The sequence below is a fragment of the Megalobrama amblycephala genome, linkage group LG12, assembly GCF_018812025.1.
Source record: "Megalobrama amblycephala isolate DHTTF-2021 linkage group LG12, ASM1881202v1, whole genome shotgun sequence".
Lineage (NCBI taxonomy): Eukaryota > Metazoa > Chordata > Actinopteri > Cypriniformes > Xenocyprididae > Megalobrama > Megalobrama amblycephala.
The window spans coordinates 32,633,378-32,656,522 of record NC_063055.1 but is presented as its reverse complement, the minus strand read 5'-3'; the positions used below and the strand labels follow the sequence as shown (position 1 = coordinate 32,656,522).

Sequence of the window (23,145 nt, the reverse complement as noted above, 5' to 3'; positions counted from 1 at the left end):
CCACACTCTCCTCTCTCCTCCTTTTGTGTCCTGTCCTCCTCACTTTCTCCTCTCTCACTGTTCCCCTCTTTTCTCCTCTTCTTTCTTTACTGTCCCCTCACTCCCCACTATCTTCTCCTTACTTCTCTTCTGTCTCTTCTCCTCACTGTCTCAGTATCGTCTCCTCTCCTCTCATCTGTCTCCTCTCCTCAATGTCTCCTCTTTTTATGGTCTCCTCTTCTACTCCTCACTATCTCTGTTCACCTGTCCTTTCTTTATTGTATCCTCTCCTCCTCACTGTCTCCTGTCCGCACTCTCCTCTCTCCTCCTTTTGTGTCCTGTCCTCCTCACTTTCTCCTCTCTCACTGTTTCCCCTCTTTTCTCCTCTCCTTTCTTTACTGTCCCCTCACTCCCCTCTATCTTCTCCTCACAGTCTCCTCTCCTCAATGTCTCCTCTTTTTATGGTCTCCTCTTCTACTCCTCACTATCTCTGTTCACCTGTCCTTTCTTTATTGTATCCTCTCCTCCTCACTGTCTCTCCTCTCTTTACTGTCTCCTGTCCACACTCTCCTCTCTCCTCCTTTTGTGTCCTGTCCTCCTCACTTTCTCCTCTCTCACTGTTTCCCCTCTCTCCTCCTCTCCTTTCTTTACTGTCCCCTCACTCCCCTCTATCTTCTCCTCACTTCTCTTCTGTCTCTTCTCCTCACTGTCTCCTCTCCTCAATGTCGCCTCTTTTTACAGTCTCCTCTTCTACTCCTCACTATCTCTGTACTACTCTCTTTTCTTTATTGTCTCCTCTCCACCTCACTGTCTGCTCTCTTCTCCTTTCTTCTTCTCTCCTCACTGTCTCCCCTCTCCTCCTCATTGTTTCTCTTCTCCTGCCATCTCTTTACTGTCTCCTCTCCTTACTGTCTCTTCCCCTCATGGTCTCCTCTTCTCTCTTCTGTCTCCTCTCCTCACTCAGGTCTCTCCTCTTCGCACTCTCTCCTCTACTCACTCTCTTCTCCTCACTGCCTCCTCTCCTCACTGTCTCCTCTTCGCACTCTCTCCTCTACTCACTCTCTTCTCCTCACTTTCTCTTCTCCTCTCTGTCTCACTTCTCTTCTCCTCACTGCCTCCTCTCCTCACTGTCTCTCCTCATCTCACTTTCTCCTCTACTTACTCTCTTCTCCTGTCCTCACTGTCTCCCCTCTCCTGTCTCTTCTTTTCCTCACCATCTCCCCTCTCCTTGCTGTCTCATTCCTGCCTCCTCTCTTCTCCTCGTCATCTCCTCTCCTCCTTTCATCTACACTCCACCTCACAGTCTCTTCTCATCACTCTCTCCTCACCTGTACTTACTGTGTCCTTGCCTAATCTCCTCACAGTTACCCCTCTCCTTCTCACAATTTCTGTTCTCCTCTCTGTTCTCCTGTCTATTTTTTTTCTCTATATTGTCTCCCCTCTTCCTTTCATCTCTTCTACTCCTCACTGACTCATTTCTTTTCCTTTCCTCTTCTCTTTTCACTATCTCTCCCAATATCTCCTCTCCACTTATTTTCTCCTCTCCTCACTGTTTCTTCTCTCTTCCCTTCTCCTCTTCGCTCATGGAGTAGAGAAGTTGATCGAGGGTTTGAAGTCTCCAGAGCCCTCTTCCTCCCTGACCCTCCCTGACCTTCCCTTGAATGACCCCTTCAGCCCTGCAGACTGTAGTGATGGTAACTAGCCGCTTGTCTGTTTAGTGTTGTTTTTTTGCCTATAACCCTACAACTGATTCATCGCCTCACTGGCCTTCATTGGTCTTGTGATGGTGATTGTTTTCTCAGTTCAGCTCAGAGTAACACGTGGAACTTCTGGATGTCGTCCCCATTTCTGACTTACTCCTTCCTGTCTGTACTTATAACCCCACTGCAGTTTCATCTCTCCGTCTGTGTAGTTGTTGTAAACTTTGTCTTCATCAGACATCTGTATATCTTTGAATGATCTGGTTTAAAGAGTGCTGCTTCGTGCATGGAGTGAATTGACATCACAACCATCTCTCTCCCCATTTACATTTGCTACATAAAATGTCATATTTTTCTCTTCTTTTTTTCTTTCTGCAGCTGGGATGAATTCTCTGATCCCTGGTCTGGATCCTCTACAGACTGATCCTGGGTCAGCTGCACTACCAGGTCAGCAATTTGGTAAATATTCTCCCATGTTTTATACAGCGGCTCACTGAAGCGCTGAATCTGCTGACATTAGGCTAGGAAAATCTGCAAGGTGTTCTGGAGGACATTATCACTGCCAGTTATGAACCTCCATTGAAATAATTAGATACCAATGATTTACATTTTAATCATAAGCACTACTAAAGCAGCACGTGGATAGTGTTGACGCATGGTACTTTTTGTTTTAGTAGGGTTACCTTTCTCACTGATCTGGCTGGTTCACAGGTTTGTGATTACTGTAACAAGTGTAACATTTTATAATTTTATTATGATTGGTTTTGCAGATTTTCTGCTCTGTTTCAGGTATCAGTATTTGAAGTTATTAGATTTACAGCCCAGTGTTTTCTATGTACCGTGAAATAGAGCAGGATCTTTTTCCCTTTCTTAAAAAAGGGATTCAAGAACAGCAGTTTGGTTCTCCTGATGAAAACATGCTGATACTTTCTGCACAATAACCACATGACCTCATCTGTCCTTATTAGCAGTGAAATAACTTGTCATCGCTTGTTGATGAGAACATGTGGATGGTTTGGTTGAATAAGTACTTAATTATTTTGGCAGCAAAAAGAATTAATCAATGGCACATTGTTGGCCATACTAGGGTGATGACCTACAGAATATTTCTTCAAAATCCTCAGAGTGCTGTGTCATCTTTCTGGATATTGCAGTCCAGGTTGGACTGTGTTGCTGTCTGTTTATATTGTGAGTAGAGCCACCTGGTGACCAGATAGCTTACTACATCCCAGTGTATTTCACATAACTTCATAGATTATTCCCAGTGTGTGTCTTATTGTGGGTCTGTTGGCTGTAGTTGTACTACAGCCTATGCTGTAGCACTAGTAGTTATTATTTGTTTGATTGGCATCACTGACATCGTTGTGGCCCCAAAAACTATTTTGAAGCTTGATAGCATTTATTCACTAGTCTTTATTTTTGTCAGGAATATTGTTTTACTCTTTCAAGCGGTCTCAGGCCTCAAACATAATTTGCAGAAGTGTGAGAATTCAGACATGAGTGTTTGGCCGCTGTACATATTTAAAGTGTACTCATTGGTCTGGGGGTAACAATCCGGAATAATGGAATCCAGTCATAAAAATGGAATTTACTGTATAACACAGAATGTCGCAAAATTTGGATGAATAAATGGGGCACAATGCATAATCAAATCACGATACAGACTAGTTTGTGTGAATATTAAACCTCTAAAAAATGACTGTTATTTACATATGAAGTGTGTATGTTCTGCATGTCTCTGTGTGAATGAGCTTTGTGGTTTCATCTACTACACATACTTAAGCACATGTAACATTCTTGGTGTTTTCAGCATCTGCCGTCTTACTATATGAAGACATGAATGTCACCTCCAGAGCTGCTCCAAGAGTCACTTCACCAGCATATTACTATTTATTTTGATAAAACTATCGTCAGATACACAGAAACTCAAAGGTCTTCACTACAACCCACCAAAATAAAAGTTTTTTTTTTTTTTTAACTTGAAGAAATGATTACAGAAATATATTACTATTATACAGTTTAATGTACTTAAAGTTTATAATACAGTTATTAAAACATTATTATTATAAAAAAAAAAAAAAAAAAACATAATATTTTAAGGAATATCACAATTTTGTCCATGTTTTGATTTAAACAGTAAACTTCTGTTGTGCAGCACTTTGTTTTACACAAATGGATTTTTTCAAATTTCTTTGTTACATTTTAAAAGATTAAATGAATAGGTACATTTTATACATTCATTTGATAACCACTGTTTTTGATTATAAATTTGTATTACATCATAAACTTTAAAATGGAAAGTGCAGAATTTGGAGGAAAATAAAACTGATTTCATAGGGCCCTATGTCAAGGGGATGGTTATGTTGCCTACCATTAAACTAGGTGTGTTGCTATAAACACGGTGGCAGTTTAGCAGTGTGTGCAACTATCGCTCTACCATGACAGTAGTTGACCTGAAAGAGAATACTGACCCAAAAAAATGAGACTACTGCATATACTTATGTGTTCTGACACATTATGAAACACAAGCTTGCAAAATCAAGCTTTCGTAGAGTATGTTGTGGGCCTCATTCACTTCTGCTGCAGAACTTCTCTCTGATTTCTCACTGCCACCTTCTACCCATCCTCTTCATATTTCCTTAGTGCTCTGTTTTATCTGTCCCACCTGAACTTTTTGTTTGGAACTCTCTCTTTATATTCTCAATATTTTATTTCTCTTGTCACTCATCCTTCTGTTCTCTGTCATTCTTTATTCTTCTTGCTTGCCCTGTGTCCTCCAGAATCCTTGGTTGGACAGGATTCTCTTTTGGATGGGCCGCTTCTCTCCCTTCCTTCCACTGGGGGTCTAATACTGGCTTCATCCCCCTCATCTCTTCGTGCACCATCTATGGACCAGTTTACCACTACTGCTTTGAGCAGTGGACAGTCCCACCAGGGTAAGAACTATATGCACTCACCTCAGTTGCATGTCGTATATGTAACGAGCCATAGACTGTAAAGTTATTTATATAATTTTTTTTTTTTTTTTTTAATAAAGCTTTTTCCAAAATGTGCTCTGCTTTGGCTTATCCCATCATCTGGGGATAATACTAATAGCTATGCAAGTTTGATTTCACACATTGTTGCATTCCAAATGGTGTCCCAACCCAAATTTAGGCTTTTCTGTCTCTCTGAGGCATTTCTATCAAAACAATAGAACATGGCACTAGCAAGTAACATCAAGGTCAGCGGTTCGATGCGATGGGTTTATTTCCCAGGGTAATCACCTAAAGTCTTTGGATAAAAAGCATCTGCCACTCTCTGTGTGCATTTTCTCTGTCACTTCAACTACTGTCATGGCAGAGAAACAGTTTAAACAAAATATTGTTGAGTACATTAGATCTTAATGATATTTACAACTTTTTGTCTCCACTCCTGAATTAAGCAGCATGACTGTTTTCAACATTGATAATGATGATAAAAAAAAGTTTCTTGAGCAGCAAATCAGCATATTAGAATGATTTCTGAAGGATCATGTGACACTAAAGACTGGAGTAATGATGCTGAAAATTCAGCTTTGCCAACACAGGAATAAATTACAATTTGAATATTTCTTTTTAAAATAGAAATTTTTATTTTAAATTGTAATAATATTTAACAATATTACTGTTTTTACTATTTTTGATAAAAATAAAATAAAAATAAATGCAGCCTCGGTGCATGAGAATTCTTTCAAAGACATTAAAAAATCTTACTGACCCCAAACTTTTAAAGAGAGGTGTATGTACAAGACCAAACATACAACATAAAGCATTGACAATGACAAGCAATTATGTGACAAGACACAATCACAGCCAATCAGGAGATATTTAATGTTTCAATGTATAGTCAGTGGGAGTGGGAGTTAGGACCAATGGGAGTGGGAGTTAGGACCAATGAGATTCGCAGTGGGTGGAGCTTCCCAACGAAATGTCACCAAAACAGAAACCAATTTTAATCAGCCTGTGATCAAAGTTTTTTGCTTAGCAAATAAACATAATTGGCCTACACAGCCAGCAAAAATGGTGAAAATTTGTGCTCTGTGCTCAGAATAGGTTTTGCCAAATTAAACCCTACATAAGTCTGATGCATATTAATGACCATCTCTTGCATTACCTACCTGTTCTTGCTTATCTATACTCGTCACTCTCTCGACCCCCCCCAAAAAACACTCTTCCTAATCTCTTTCTTTTCTTGTTTCTTCTCCTCTGGTCTGCTGTGGCTCTAACCTCTTCCTGCAGCCTCTACCCTCTCAGGCTTCCAGTCCACTGAGACTGGGGACCAAAGCTCTGATAACCAGTTTGACCCAATTCCGGTGCTTATCTCCAAAAGCTCCAGCCAAGGTAAGGGAGTTTGGATAACAGCAAAAGATTTTGGAAGAGAGCGCATGCTTTATTTAATGCATCTAATTCACACTGAAGTATAGGCATACGGTTAGCAAACTTTTTGAGTGATCAAAGTGAAAGAGGTACTGTACAGTTAGATTGTTCTGAGACGCTGGAGTTTTTGATGTTGTTTAAACAACTGTTCAAGTAGAAGCTGATTGACCTGGCTTTGAACAATGCAAAAGAATAGGAAACACGCCTTTGACACATTCTTAAATTTCTCCATCGCAAACTGTCCTCGCCCTGTCGCAGTCATTTTTAAATGGGTGAATCTTACAAAAATATGTCAGTGTCATATTTCACCAAAAAATCAAAAGACAAAAAATATGCAGTTATGTTTTGCATTGTGACATCTATTTTCCCAAATTCTTCCCAAATTTTTTCCATTATTATCAGTGGTTATTCTCATTAAAAATAAATAAATAATCCTCAAAAAAAAAAAAAAAAAATATTATTTATAATATTTATTGTATATGCACTACCATTGAAAACTTTGGGGGTTAATATTTTTTTTGAGAAAGAAATAGTAATTCAACTCTCAGCAATTAATATGACCAAAAATGACAGTAAAGACACTTATAATGTTACAAAGAATCCTGAAAAAAATATCACTATTAACACAAACATATTAAGCAGCACAACTGTTTTCAAAATTGATAATAAGAAATGTTTCTCGAGCAGCAAATCAGCATATTAGAATGATTTCTGAAGGATCATGTGACAAGGTGAAAACTAATTCAAAACTAACACTGAAAATTCAGCATAAATTACATTTTAAAATACATTCAAATAAAAAAAAGCTGTTTTTTAAAATTGTAATATTCCAAATAAAACATTAAAAATTAAGAATTTCAAACACACACACACACACACACACACACACACACACACACACACACACACACACACATATATACATATATATATATATATATATATATATATATATATATATATATATATATATATATAGAATAATGTATAATAATGTATAATAATGTGTGTATAATGGGAGTTTGAGTAAAAAGGTGCTTAAAATTATTCCTAAAATTTGCTTAGTTTTTTTATATTTCTTTATGCAAAATGTAATTGCTATTATTTTTCTTTTAATTTTGGGGTGAAATATGACATGGCTTTTATGATATTGAAGTATGTGGTTGTCTGTACTACATAAATAATATATTATACCTAAAATGTAAACTATATGACCTTAAAGTAGCATTACAGCGAACACACTGTAATTCCCCTCAAGTCTTTAGACTTTGTACACTTCATTTTGATGGTCCCCTTTAGACATTCTGTTGACTCTAAGTAACGTTGCACCTACATGTCAACTAACTCTCATGAGAGTATTAGTAGAGACTTTTAGGGGCAGGGTTATGGTTAGTAGAATAAGTTGACATGCACTTGCAAAGTTACTTATAGTCAGTAGAACTGGTCAGCATCAAACTAAAGTGTTAGCAGATATTAAGCAGACAGTCTACTGATACTCTCATGAGAGTTAGTTGACATGTAGGTGCAAAGTTACTTATAGCCAACAGAATGTCTAAAGTGTCCATCAAAATAAAATGTTACCTAGGCTTTTTGTTTTTTCTTTCTAGCCATCCTCTTTAAAATATTCCACTTCGATTCTGCTGTTATCTTTTAGCGTTTTATGCTTTCTCTTTCCTGCTATTCATCTGTTTTTTGCTTTTTCTCTTTCCTCCTTTCATTTCTCACCCCTCATTCTTCACTCACCCTCCGTCAACGTTTTATCTTCTTTTCATCCTCATTCTTTCTCGAAATTCTCATTACTCACACCCTTCCCTTTCTTTCTCTCTCTCTCTCCTCTCACTCTTTCTCTTTTCCTCTTTCCGGCATGTTCTAGGTGGTCATTCTCGCAGCAACAGTGGCAGTTCTGAGACCAGTCTGCCCTCGCTGGCACGCTCTCTTCTGCTGGTGGACCAACTCATCGACTTATAGAGGAAACAGAAAAAGAGAGGCAGATGAATAGAGAGAGAGGGAGAGGGCAGCGTGCAATTCTTAAAAATATAGCGAGAGTTTAGAAACCTCAACCTTAAGTAATCCCATAAACCTTGTCCACCCTTGGGCGTCCTTACGCACATTTCCTTTGGCATTCTTTTCACATTTGCTGTTTGTCTCTCTTCTGCTGATCCATAAACATTCTCATGACTCTATCATTGATTTATGCTTCATTCTTCAGGATGTCAAAACACAGCAACCAATGATGATTTATTTCAACTCCCAAAACTTACATCTCAATTATAACAAACCAAAAGTCAAAATTTATAATTTTTTTTAAAATACTATTTGAATACGGTTCTTTAAAGACATCATGAAATGGCCTTCTGTCACTGTGACATACAGTACTGTGCAAAAGTCTTAGGCACGTCAGTATTTTCACCCCCCAAAAAAGGTTTTAAGCCAGTTATTTATGTCTTTTGCTGTAGTGTGTCAATAGGAAATATCCGTTCACATCTCCAAACATTCATTTTGCCATTAATTGTAATAATCCAGTGAGATTTTTGAATACACAAGGAGTCTGACAACAGCCGGTGCTCCACACAGTGATCTGATCTCACCGTCATCGAATCTGTCTGTGATTACGTGAAGAAACAGATGAAACTGAGACAAACTAAATCCAGAGAACTGTGGCCGTGTCTCTAAATGCTTGAAGAAACCTGCCTGCAAAGATACAGTACTGTGAAGAGTTTTAGGCACTTGTGTAAAAATGCTGTAAAGTGAGGATGTTTTTAAAAAATACTGTTATAAATAGATTTTATTTATCAATTAACTTATATTAACTAAATCAAAACAATATTTTGTGTGACCACCCATTGCATTTAAAACAGCTCTTGTCCAGGTACACTTGGGCATCATTTTTCAGGTAGCTTTGGAGGCAGGTTTCTTAAAATCTCTTGGAGACACGGCCATAGTTCTTCTGGATTTACTTTTTCTCAGTTTCATCTGTTTCTTCATGTAATCACAGACGGATTCGATGATGGTGAGCTCTGATCACTGTGTGGAGCACCGGCTGTTGTCAGACTCCTTGTGTATTCAAAAATCTCACTGGATTATTACAATTAATGGCAAAATGAATGTTGGAAATGTGAACGAATATTTCCTATTGACACACTACAGCAAAAGATATAAATAACTGGCTTAAAACCTTTTTTGGGGGGTGAAAATACTGACGTGCCTAAGACATTTGCACAGTACTGTATAAAAATGAAATGGAATATTCAATAGGAGGAAACTTGTGACAGAATTTGAATCCATTGGGATTTGATTGGCTTATTAAATGTTAGCCTGCCAACTATCAAGCAACCACTCAAAAAAAAAACATTAACTTAGTGAAAGTGTATTTAACCCATCAGAGTTAGTGCACACACGTTAGGAGCAAAGTAGTGAGTAGTGAACACACACACACACACCCGGAGCAGCGGGCAGCCATTTTGCTGTGGTGCCCGGGGAGTGATTGGGGATTAGGTGCCTTGCTCAAGGGCCCCTTAGTCATTTCCTGCTGGTACTGGAATCGAACAAGCAACCTTTGGGTTACCTGTCAGACTCGCTAACCATTAGGCCACGACTGCCCCTGTTAGTAACTTGCTAAAAACACTCAGAACACCCAACAACCATGTAACAACACTTTGACACTCTGGAAACCACCAGTAACACATTAGTATTATGATGAGGATGTTTGTCTGATAAAGCACCTATAGATTTTCGTTGCTGTCAGGCGGAAACCTTTTTTCCCAAAAATGCTACTTTTCAGAGAATAGCAAAAAACACTATTTTTTTTAAAATAATTAAAGTGTTGTTAAAGTTTATATTGTGGCTTTATATATGGTCAGACACACGTTTTGTCTGTCATTAGAGAAGCGCATCTGAGGCAGTCAGTGCATCGCAATACATTTTTTTTTATCAACTTGCAGGTTATAAAGTTTACTGTAACTATGTGTGTGCTTTTGTCATTTGGCCAAAATCTCAAGATGAAGTGTTACACACAGGCTATTTTAGACAATATTGGCTATGACTTTATGACAAATGCTAGACTAAGACACTCTTCTCCACTCCTTAAATACATAAAACATTCACCTTTATACATATAGAAAATGCTGTACTTATTCAAACAACCGTGCATTGCAATTGTATTCAATGCATGTTTGCATCGCAAACAAGCAGAGGCGGTTTAAATATATGCGGCACTTCATTCAAGATCGAGGCGGGGTGGAGTTATGAGGTTGAGGTTTTTTGAGGATCCAATGCGTTACAAGGTTTAGTCTCAAGTTATAGTAATACTTTTCATTGGATAAATGTTTGCAAAACCCACAGACAGACATAAAGGTTGATAAATATCAATGATTTATGAAAAAATGAAGATGTTGAAATACAAGGTTTCTGCCCGACTGTGACGATATATTTCTTTATTTATTTTAATCCAGAGTAAAGTTTACATTAAAGGATTATGAAAGCAATCATTCATCTTTAGGATAATGTGGATGGTTGAATCATGCACAACTACACATTTAAGTACATTTTGATTCCTCTGATTATTGATGTGGTCAGCCCACTGATGATTCCAGGCATATAATGCCAATTTTATCCAGTTTAGGTTGTAACATTGTTTATACCCAATGTGGATATACAGTGGCAGACAGACTATACAAAAGAAACGAGAGTAAGTCGGGGGTTAGGGTTTAACATCTTAAAAGGAAGATGCTGCAGAAATAAACTAAAGCAAAGACTAAAGCAAATTTCATGAAATTGAGCCATTAAGAGCAAAAGCATACTCTACATAAGTATACAAACATAGACACGAATGCTTGGCCACACTATACACTCTAGCAACCAGCTACAACATGCTAGCAATGCCAGAACACTGCTCAAGTAATATTTCTCATTAATATCAATATGATATCAACAGTTGCACTTCTTAATCTTCCTAATGCATTCAAAATCAGCATACGCCTTCGCATTCCCATGTCAGCTTTGACCTGGTGGAACTTAAGCATATAAAACATTCATTGTCAATTTTCAACTAAAACCATTATGTTTAGCATATTTAGCAACATGTGATGTAATTTTTTTTATTAAAGTTACCGTGTTATTAACATGTTATTACTACATCAACCTCCAACTTACGTTAATTTTGTTAATTAAAAAAAACTTTCTTTGAAATTTCAAATTATGAACTATAGCAAAACTAGTTATACAAAACATAAAAAAAAAAAAAAAAAAACCTTTGTATTAATATTTTAGAAGTTTTATTTGAATATATCATTGTGTGATAGTTATATGAACATATAAAATAGGATTACGAGTGTGAACTCCATTGACTTTGTGGAAACCATGATATATGTGTTTTTCAGGATTCTTTGGTGAATAGAAACTTCAAAAGAAAAGCATTTTATTAAAATGGAAATCTTTACCGCCACTTTTAATTAAGTAAATGGACCATTACTGAATAAAAGTATTATTTTCCTTAAAAAAATCATTCTGACCCCACTTTTGAACAGTAATGTAGAACATGCAATGTTAGACTTTTAACATGTTAGGGACTGCTAGCATGTTATTAGCAAGTGTTCTGATGGTAACAAACCATAGTCCTCAAAAAGATGATAGTTACCTTAAAATGTCTGTGCCATTAAAACAGAACGGGAGCTGAAGTGTCTAGAACTGTTAGCGTTCACATACTGATGCTGAGTATGTTTTGGCCCTTAGAAGTTGCATTTAAAGTTTTCTCATGTACGTTTACATTAGATTTATATTATCCTGCAAAGTTCTAGACAGGCAATATCACAGATAAATGTATAAACTGCTGTAAATGAACACACATTTAAACAGATGTTTCCCTTTGCAGTCGCTATAATCTGTCACAGTATTAATCATCTTGAATTTCATTCCTCTGTGATGTTCTTTGATCCTGTCATTTATTTTTTCTGTCATTCTGTCTCATCTCCTTCCTTGTTGTCTTTTTTTTGTTTGTTTGTTTATTCATACCCCTTGCTTCTTTTTCTTTGCTTTTTGCTATATCTGACATATGGACACACAGTTCTACCACTATAATGTAAATTTAATTTTTATAATTACAATCCAGTTATGCATTGTCCCCTTTTAAGACACATAAAGGATAAATGCAATCTGTAGATGAAAAGGAAGCACGCATCATATTGAGGGTAAATTAGGCCGTGATGGTATAGGATGAATGTAAAAACTGAGAATCTGTATAAATGTGTATTATTCTCAAGATAAATATTATAAGATAAAGATTATTTATCTGTATGTTAGAGCACAAATTTGCTTTTCTGTCAGTTGGATATTCTTTTGTCACATTTTGCCTCTTGAACTTGAACAGATCAGACTATCAGAGTTCTGAAGAAATTCAGTGTTCAGTAACATTTCATCCATCAAGCTCTAAATGATAAATGTAAATATAAGCTGTTCCAAAACCTCATGATCTGTGCCTGTAGGCAGCATTTATTTTTATCCATTACCTCCTCAAATAACCTCTATTTTGAATCTTAATCTCTTAAAAATTCAATAAGACAGATATGTGTTTATTTTGTAACTGTGAGTAAATGTGTTTGGACTGAGCCTATGACGGTCTGCTCCTCCCGAGGTCTCATCTGCCATGTGACGTTTACCAGAAATGAGAGATTCATATAAAACACACATTGATTCAGTTACATCTGGAAAATAACAACCTAAATAAGTAATTGTGCTTTTCAACAGGCAATACCAAAATTGGCAGGGTCCTCACAGTCATGGAAAATCTATGAGATTTTAAAGTTGTGTTTTCTGGGCCTGGAAGTCATGTATATTACAACAGTGAATTGTTTTAGATACGCCTAGATACACCTAACTAGTACTTCATCAGCTAGATACTGCTCTTCTATAGACTAATTGTGATGTCCAAAGACAGTGTTCAAACTAGTTCACAAATCAGCCTGAATGGTTCATTTGCTATTGTCTGAATCAAACTAATTTTTAAAAATCCTTTCCAGTAATCACAGACAACTTGAAATGTCATGGAGAAGTGACGGAAATTCATTGGACAAAAAGTTTGGGAACCCTCCATCTAGAAAGCAGGTCTTTCACTCTTAAAAATGAAGGTTCTTTATTGGCATTTATGGTTCCATGAAGAACCTTTTAACATCCATGGAATCTTTCCATTGCATAAAAAGGTTCTTTATAGTGGAAAAGCACTCTTTAGATTTTTAAGATTTTTAAGATTTTTTTTTCACACCAAGAAAAACACCAAAACATTTTTTTTTTTTCACAGCAAGTCCTTTCATTGAGATTGGCTCAATGAAAGGTTCTTTGGGGAATCCTAATTGGTTCTTCCATGGCATCACTGCGGAAACCTTTTGGAACCATTATTTCTAAGAGTGTATATAAAGCTGATATTAATACAAATTGAGACATTAAAATGACTAAAATTAAATAAACACTTATTTACCTCCAGATGCACTCAAAATTCACTAAAAAGTTGACAACAGAAATACCTTATCCTTTGAGTGAACTTTTCAACAAATGTCAATATCTCAGAATGGTCAAATATTGGCCTATATATCGGTCTATCACTATCCTGAAGCTGACGTTATACCAGTGTCTAGGCAGCACATATCAGACATGTCGACACTGACTCTTGACAAATCTTTACAAAGTCAAATTTTAGAGACACATATCAAACATAAAACAGCTCAATTTAAGAAAACATGTCTTTATGTATATGTATGATGTTTGAATTTTCATAATTAGATGTGCGGAAGCAGTAATAATACACGGTTATTTATTTTGAGATGTAACTTCTTATAGTGTACTTCAATGTTTTTTGTTAAATGCTAAGAGTATTGTTTTATTTTGAGTCATTGTTTTGTCCAAAGCTTGTACAAATGTTGCATCGGTAGAACATTGTTGTGTAATAATATTCAACCCATTCTCATGAGAATACGTAACTATTTCACGAGTTGGTGATTTCGTGTGAATTTGTACGGAGTGATTCATATGGAAACGCACGATTTTTAGAAAAATATAAAACAAGCCTGACGGTCCACCCCACCTTTAAACCAACCCGATCTCTCTGCAATTTGTACATATTTTAAGAGGTGGCTAATCCTCACTCATACTAATTAGTACATTTTTTTTATAAATTGTATGTATTTTATGAGTTGGCAAATTCGTATGAATGACCTACTCCTAACCTCGCCCCTAAACCATATCCCCTAAAACCCTAAATCATATGAATTCATACGAGTGAGGTCGTAAATATGTATGAATTGGTCGTGAGATAGCATTGTTTAAACCTAACCATCATTGGGACGTAAGCAGATCGCACGAAAACCCACAAATGAGACTGTATGAATTCTTTCGAATTAGCCAAAGCGTAAAATGGTCACAAATTACCATGAGAGTGTGTTGGCAATATTATGTTTAAGTGAATGTTTTCTTTGTTGTCAGTTTCTCTTTTCTTTTTCCTCCCTTTGCTTGTTTTAATGTGGCTGACCTATGCAATCTGACTGTAGTGCTCATAGTACTCTTATGCACCTAGCGGTGTGGCTAAGTAGTCTGACGTTGAAGTCTTTGTGTTGTAGCGTGTATTACAGCCCATGTCAGGAGAAAATAATGACAACAACAAAAAAGTCTTATCTATAATGGAATGCCATCGCTTCATCCTTTTTTCTTCATGTTATCGAGCGCCGTATTCCTTCTGTTTTTATGCGACAATGAAAATTCTGAAAAGGAAGATATTAAATAAAAATGTCAATGGGAACAGATAGTTGTGTCTTAGTCTGTGTTCATAGATATCAGGCATGCCACATTCAAATGCAAATGCGGTGACTAAACATCATGAATGCTGGTTTTTGCTTTCACACACCTTTAGAGAAGTTTTTTTTTTAATCTAAATTCCATTACACTATTGTTCAAATGTTTAAGGTCAGTGGTTTTTATTTATTTAATTATTTTTAATTTTAAGAAATTAATACTTTTGCAAGGATGCATTCAATTGAAACATGACATTAAAGATATTGATAATGTTACAAAGGATTTTGGTAACACTTTAGTTTAGGGTCCAATTTTCACTATTAAAGGGTTAGTTCACCCCAAAATGAAAATTGTCATTTACTCACCCTCATGTCGTTCCAAACCTGTATGACTTTCTTTCTTCTGTGAAACACTAAAGATATTTTGAAGAATGTTGGTAACCAAACAGTTTTGGTGACCATTGACTCCCATTGTATGAACAAAAATATCATTTTTTTTTTGATGTTCCACAGAAAAAAGGTTAGTCAACATTAAAGGTGTCATCGAATTGAAAATTGAATTTACCTTGGCATAGTTGAATAACAAGAGTTCAGTACATGGAAATGACATACAGTGAGTTTCAAACTCCATTGTTTCCTCCTTCTTATATAAATCTCATTTGTTTAAAAACGCCTCCGAAGGCGAATCTCAACATAACTCCGACTGTTACGTAACAGCCGGGATCATTAATATGTACGCCCCCAATATTTGCATATGCCAGCCCATGATCGAGGCATTACACAAGGGCAGCTAGTATTAACGTCTGGATCTGTGCACAGCTGAATCATCAGACTAGGTAAGCAAGCAAGGACAACAGCGAAAAATGTCAAGATGGAGCAATAATAACTGACATGATCCATGATAACATGATATTTTTAGTGATATTTGTAAATTGTCTTTCTAAATGTTTCGTTAGCATGTTGCTAATGTACTGTTAAATGAGGTTAAAGTTACCATCGTTTCTTACTGTATTCACAGAGACAAGAGCCGTCACTATTTTCATTTTTAAACACTTGCAGTCTGTATAATGCATAAACACAACTTCATTCTTTATAAATCTCTCCAACAGTGTAGCATTAGCCGTTAGCCACGGAGCACTATCAAACTCATTCAGTATCAAATGTAAACATCCAAATAAATACCATACTTACGTGATTAGACGTGCTGCATGATGAACACTTTGTAAAGATCCATTTTGAGGGTTATATTAGCTGTGTGAACTTTGTTTATGCAATAATAGAGTCCAGAGCTCAGGAGGTGGCGGAGAGCGTGAGCAATTAAAGGGGCCGCGGCCCTGAATCGGCGCATTTCTAATTATGCCTCAAAATAGGCAGTTAAAAAAAATTATTAAAAAAAATCTATGGGGTATTTTGAGCTGCAACTTCACAGACACATTCAGGGGACACCTTAGACTTATATTACATCTTTTAAAAAAAACATTCGATGAGAGTGAGAAAACATGAGAGTGAGAAAATATGAGAGAACTTTCATTTTTGGTTGAACTTGCCCTTTAAGGCAACTTCTTAAGTGGTTTTGTTCCGCATTGTACATGTTCATCTTTGTCAAATCAATACATATCTGCACTCAAATAATGCGCTTCCACATCCCGCCTCATATATATATATATATATATATATATATATATATATATATATATATATATATATATATATGCAAACAAAAGCACATTTTACACAGATAATCAACACTGTCCATGCCTCTGCAGTGTGTTAGGATGTAAGCACTAATAATTTAACTAAATCTTAGTGCACTGCTGTATTAATCCTGAATTTAATGCCAACCATTTACTTCATCCTAAAGGTAAGACTTGCATCACGTCTCTGCTCTGATCTCTCAGTTCAGTCATTGTGTTTTCTGTAACCTCCTTGTTTCCATGGCTCTTTTTAGGGTATTTCATTTATTCATTTTATAATTCCAGCACTGGTGAGTTGATTAACCTTGTCCGTTGCTAGTACAACTTTCAAAAAACAAATGTAGGACTGTCAGTGTTTGTATATATATCGCACATTCAACCTACCTGTTATATTGACCGTCCTGGAAAAAAAGTAGTTGCTCTTCCTGTTTATTAGTTTATGAACTTAAATGTTCTGACCTGACATTTCTCAGAAATGTGTTCAAATGAAGGGTGACAGTTTGTGGAAACAAGGTTGTTTGTCAGTGGTAGCTGTTATAGATGTTTACTGTTCATGGTATTTCCTGTGGTGTTAGTCACTCTGTGGATTATACTGTAGTAGAATGTGCTTTATTTGTCCTGTATTGCTCTATTGCTTTATTGTGTAGCCATCTTGTGTAATGGAGTGCTCCTGAATAATTTGTTTTCCCCCCATTTTATTTACTTGTTCTCCCCAAAAAATGTAAATTCTGTTAGCATTTACTCACATTGTTCCAAACCTCTATAACTTTTTGTCTTCTGTAGAACATTTTGAGAATGTCTCTGCTTGTTTTTGTCCATTCAATGGTGAATGGTTTGGTTAACAACATTATTCAAAATATTTTTTTTTTGTTTTCTGCAAAAGAACATTGTACAGGTTTGGAATGACATGAGGGTGAGTAAATGATGACAGACTTTTCATTTTTGGGGTGAACTATCCATTTAAACATACATTTGACAAACAGATCCTCATCTTGAGGGTTGGTTCACCCAAAAATGTAAATTCTGTCATCATTCCATACCATCATATTGTTCCAAACCTGTTTAATGTTCTTCTTTGAGTGGATCACAGAAGGAGAAATTGAGCAATACTGGCCTTTTTTTAAATTTATTTTATTGAATTACAATGAATGGGGACTGGAGCTTCAAGTTTCACAACAGAAAAAAGTATCATAAAACTATCAACAATTTATATGACTCATGGTTTGATTCAATGTCTTCTTAAGTCATATAATAGTTTTTTTTGTGACAAAGGTCCTGTTACTGGTATTAAGATGCATTTTGGTTGATTGGATCACAAGTGGACAACGCTAAATACAGGTGTAAATGGGGTGTAAAACGTTTTGAGCTTGTCCACTTTCAACCACTTCCAGAGGTAGTCGAAAATGCATTTGACCGGATTGCTTTCGTCGTGGAAAAGCTCATGAAGTGGTCGAATGGGTTCGAACAGCCCAATAGACCGCCTACTCTCCGCCTACTGACCTAATGCATAAACATTATGGGAAGCGCGCTAGCCAGACGGGATTTAAACTTTGTCGGCTGAAGACCCAAGTTTGGTTTGAGGACGAAAAACATACCAAGCACAGTGTTCTCCCTCCATTCCAGATTTCCAGCATTCAATCAAAGCAGAAACGAAAGCTGCTGCTCTCTGTATGTTTTTCTGTTGTCTCCGGTAGCATTCATATGTAAATTTCTTACATAAGCTTATTTTGTCCATTAAATCGAAAGATCTGAAAAAGCCCATGTTTACCTGCCCATAAACCCTCCCCTTGAAGAAATCAGGACAGAAGTGGTTGAAAGTGGACAAAAGAGACGGATTAAAACACCAAGTGTGAACGGGTATGTGTCTCCCTCATCCACTTGTGATCCGATCGACCAAAACGCATCTAAATACCAGGTAGAAACAAGGCCAAAGAGATCAAATTAACAGTCTTCCTCTTCAGTGGGCTGTTAACTCTTGAACTGCTGTGACTGGTTCTTTGAGGCAGTGAGATGAACTCAAGAATCAGTCTGACTTGTGAACGAATCATTCAGACTGGTTTTGTGAACTGGGTCAGCCAATTGAAAAGATCTGACTCCAAAGAATGATTGTCATCTGTACTTCTCATGAACTTGATCTCCTAATGGTATCTATGTTGGATGTCCAGATTTTCATGGAATAATGACTTAAATTTGGCTTAATCTGTTGCTCACACAAAGTGACTGTATGGCTTCAGTAGACTTGATTCCTTTTTGAAGCTTGAACTCTCCAGTCCGCATTCATTCAAAAAACACCAGTGCAGAATTCAAAGTTCCTCCTTTTGTGGTCAGCGGGAGAAAGAAAGTCATACAGGCTTGGAATGACATGATGGTGAGTAAATGATTCAGAATTTTCATTTTTGGGTGAACTGTCCGATAGAGGAGGCACAGTAATGTCATTGTCCTGATACAGGCTGCAACAGTAGAGGATTCAGGTTGTTTCAACCTTTTGTTTTTCATTCTGTAGATCTACAGAACGACAAAATACTTTTTGGTCACAATCATTAAATTGTCCATAATGATTCTCCTGCTATTGAATACATACTGTAGAGTTTTTCCGAAAATGTCACTAACTATCAATTTTCTTTTTACGGTTTTCTGTTTTGCAGAAGCCAGAAGGAAGAGTGATGGATATGGAATGCTTTTAGAGGGAGGGGATGTTGAAGACCCTGTGGAGGACTGCTTTCATTCCAGTGATGAAGACGATGGAGAAAAAGAAGAGGGAAGGTCACAGGTGAGTGGAGAAGAAACTCCAAGTCTGGACTGCAGTGGTTCTCGACCATTACTTCAAGACTCGGATGACGATGATGACCAAAGCCCTGCATCTTCGAGAAACCTCCAGATGTCTTCCGAATCCGAGGTACCAGTTGAAAACCAGTCCTCTCTGGTTTCTGTCCACCCTCAGAACCACTCGCCACAGCTGGTGTCACAAGCCCAACATTCAGGTGCAGATCCAGGCGTCGATATCTTCTCCAAAGCTCCATTTCGGATTGGACAAGACGCTGACAGCGATGGAGATGTATTCACCAATGCGCCTTTTCTTCGTCCGCCAGCTCAGCCTCAACAGCCTGATATTTTTCTCCAAGCCCCCTTTGGTAGGAAGAAGGAAACTTCTGGAATGGTTTACACCAATCCTGCGGCCCAGCAGAGATTTTTACACCCCCATCCAGGTTCTTCCCTTGACCAGAGCATCCTCGGCCAAGTGACGCCTCTGCCCTTTAGACCCCAGGCACTTTCAAAGTATTCCAGACACTACGAAGGACCCGTGAACACAGACCCTGAGCACAAACCGAGCGGTGAGCATCATCACAATCTGACGTCTGATGTGGCTTCTGGTGACCCGTTTGTCTCGGCGCCCTTCCACCTTAAAGGCCATCATGATAAACGCTAAGAGAATGGCATCTGAAACCACACCGTAGTACTATCGCCCCTTAAAAAGTTTTGAGCTTAGCATTATAAAATGCTGTATCCTGAGTGTAATATATTTGAGAATGAAGCACATTAATGGCCTCTGGCTGTCTATCTCTGGGTAAACATTTGATTGTGTGACATCTTTTGCTACCTCAGGTCATTCTCATGCTGTCAAACTTAATTTCTGTACTGTTTATGTACCACGTCCACAGAAAAACTGAATTGGGGTGTTGCTTAGCAAACATGTTGGATCGTTTTCTATTATGAGCATGAGCTTAAAGAATTATTCCCACTATTAAATGTTTGTATTATTCTGCTTACCGATGGTACTTCTACTATCATGGCATGCCAGGCTGTTTTGTAAAGGCTCAGATCTGGCAGAGTCGCACACATCATAATAAAAACAGGAAACATCCTGTCCCAAAAATTTATGATAAATAAAACCGATTTAATTAGTTGATTTTGTCTCTCAAACACACACACAAAAGGTTATCAGCCAACATTGGGCTGTGAAAATAATTGAATTATTTTTCCCCTTTCGTGAAGAATTCACATTTTACCCCAAATGCAAAAGAAAACAGGTTTTAAGCATCATTAAAGGATTAGTTCACTTTGAAATGAAAATTAGCCCAAGCTTTACTCACACTCAAGCCATCCTAGGTGTATATGACTTTCTTCTTTCTGGCGAAGGCAATCTGAGAAATATTAATAAATATCCTGAAGCATCCAAGCTCTATAATGGCAGTGATAGGGATCAATAGGTATGAGCTGAAGAAAGTGCTTCCATCCACATCCATACATCATAAATATGTGCTCCACACGGCTCCAGAGTGTTAATAAAGGCCTTCTGATGCGAAGCAATGTGTTTGTGTAAAAAAAAAATCCATATTTAAACAAGTTATAAAGTCGAATATCGAGCTTCCGCCAGACCGCCTTCTGTATTTAACATACGCAGAAAGTGTAAACCTCTTGCAGTTCACAAAGCTTCCGCTACATCCTACGCCTTCCCTATTAAACTTACGGAAAAAAGTGTAATTGACGCGACGCCAGTTACACTTTCTTCGTAACTTGTATGTGGAAGGTGGTCTGGCAGAAGCTAGATATTTTACTTCATAACTTGTTAAATATGGATATTTATTTTACACAAACGCATCGATTCGCTTCAGAAGGCCTTTATTAACCCCCCGAAGCTGTGTGGAGCACATATTTATGATGGATGGATGTGGATGGATGCACTTTGTTCAGCTTCATACTCTCATACTATCACTGCCATTATAAAGCTCAGATGCATCACGATATTTATTAATATTTCTGCAATTATGTTCATCAGAAAGAAGAAAGTCATATACACCTATGATGGCTTGAGGGTGAGTAAAGCTTGGGCTAATTTTCATTTCAAAGTGAACTAATCCTTTAATATTTTTGAATTGTAACATTATTTTCATGACAATTTTTTCCATTCATATTACTGTAATGTAAAAAAAAAAAATACAGTAATAAATTTTTACTGCACTTTTATTGTTTTATTTAATTAAAATCAGCATAAATTCAATACTACTATCATGTATACTTTATAAATGTACTTAATATTTTAAATAGTATATTATAGATTTATTTTGCTGTCTAAACATGCTTAATTTAAATAATGTTACAATGAAAAGAAAACAGGTTATTTCTGTCAGATTCATCATTATAGCTCTAAGTATGTTACATTTGCACATCTGAATGGGGAAAGCATCACATTGTCACATTTTCACTGAAACTTATGCTTGTGAAAACCTGGATGTATTGCAATTATGAAATTATATATAATAGTTTTAAAATCTATTTTTCAATAACCTTTTAAATTATCCATATGTTAAATCACCCTTTTTTTCATTTTGACCCTTAATAAGAGTTTGCTCCAACTGAGTATTTTCCTAATAATCATGTTTAGCATGAAAGCCAATGAAAAGCAAGCAGACATAAGCTCTAAATATTGAATGAGCAATAGCTGATCTCGTGCACAGTGTTTATGGAAGAGCAGTGCTAGTGTACAGTATTTAATACAATCTAATGATGTTTTTCATTTAGCACATTAGTGTTGGGCTCATATTATACAGCTGGACGTTAAATCCAATTGATGCTGGATTATATTGCACACAACTGTAATAGAATGTTTCTATACTATTTTCTAGCTATCAATAAACACTGCACATTCCCTTTATTATGTTTTTAACAGGCAGCTCGAGTACCAAGATGCTGTTATCTCTGCTGTTCACAATATCCACTCAATCTCTTATTAAATGCAGTATGCGCAAATTCAGTCCCAACCCATGAAACGCGTAACTTTTGCTTGTGTAGATTTTCAATACAATTGTCGTTCTTCATTTGCCGCCTTAGCATTTCATCCCATAAATGCAAATGTGTAAACTGAGGCATTAAGGGTGTTGTTAATATACACATGTGCATCATACACTTTTTCACTATGACACTAAGAGTTATAAGGTGTAGTTTATATTATATAGGGTGAATTTTAGGTGTGTATCCACGTTGCTCTTTGTGGAAAGGTGTTTTATATGAGTGTGAGACTGGGGATTGTTCATATTTTTTATGTTTAATGTTGAAACAGCCATGATTGTTTGGTGGCCTTGAATGAATTTGGAAGCACTTCTCTTTTGGAAATACTTGAGTTATGCAAAACACTCACTGGTGTAGAATCTCTATGTAATAAATGAAATGTGTTTAAAAGGTGTCATTGTATTGATTTATTATTATTTTTTTATTTATTATATAAGCCTATATAACTAAATAATATGTATTAAATAATAATTATTAGTAGGAGTAGTACATTTCATAGGTTACTCAGTAGTAAAAAAAAAAAAATACTCTTTTTCATATTTCCAAAATATTTCTAAATATATATACAGTATCTCACAGAAGTGAGTACACCCCTCACATTTTGTAAATATTTTATTATATCTTTTCATGTGACATTACTGAAGAAATGACACTTTGCTGCAATGTAAAGTAGTGAGTGTACAGCTTGTATAACAGTGTAAATTTGCTGTCCCCTCAAAATAACTCAACACACAGCCATTAATGTCTAAACTGCTGGCCACAAAAGTGAGTACACCCCTAAGTTAAAATATGTCCAAATTGCTGGAAAATAATG

General features: G+C 36.6%; 1 protein-coding gene across 18 annotated transcripts in view; it reads left to right on the top strand.

Moving 5' to 3' along the window:
* Positions 1-20,660, top strand: part of aak1a (AP2 associated kinase 1a) — a 72,984-nt gene extending 52,324 nt beyond the window's left edge. Inside the window, exons 16-20 of one of the 18 annotated variants that reach the window (XM_048210677.1) lie at positions 1,572-1,673; positions 2,058-2,126; positions 4,460-4,615; positions 5,939-6,040; positions 19,190-20,660. In XM_048210677.1, the coding sequence (XP_048066634.1) occupies positions 1,572-1,673; positions 2,058-2,126; positions 4,460-4,615; positions 5,939-6,040; positions 19,190-19,971 (1,211 nt within the window). In that variant the 3' untranslated portion in view covers positions 19,972-20,660. Of the gene's footprint in view, positions 1-1,571; positions 1,674-2,057; positions 2,139-4,459; positions 4,616-5,938; positions 6,041-7,949; positions 8,260-13,089; positions 14,863-19,189 lie in introns of those variants that run through there. The other 17 variants (XM_048210675.1, XM_048210687.1, XM_048210690.1 and 14 more) reach the window with 17 other exon arrangements.
* The last annotated feature ends 2,485 nt before the right edge of the window (positions 20,661-23,145 follow it).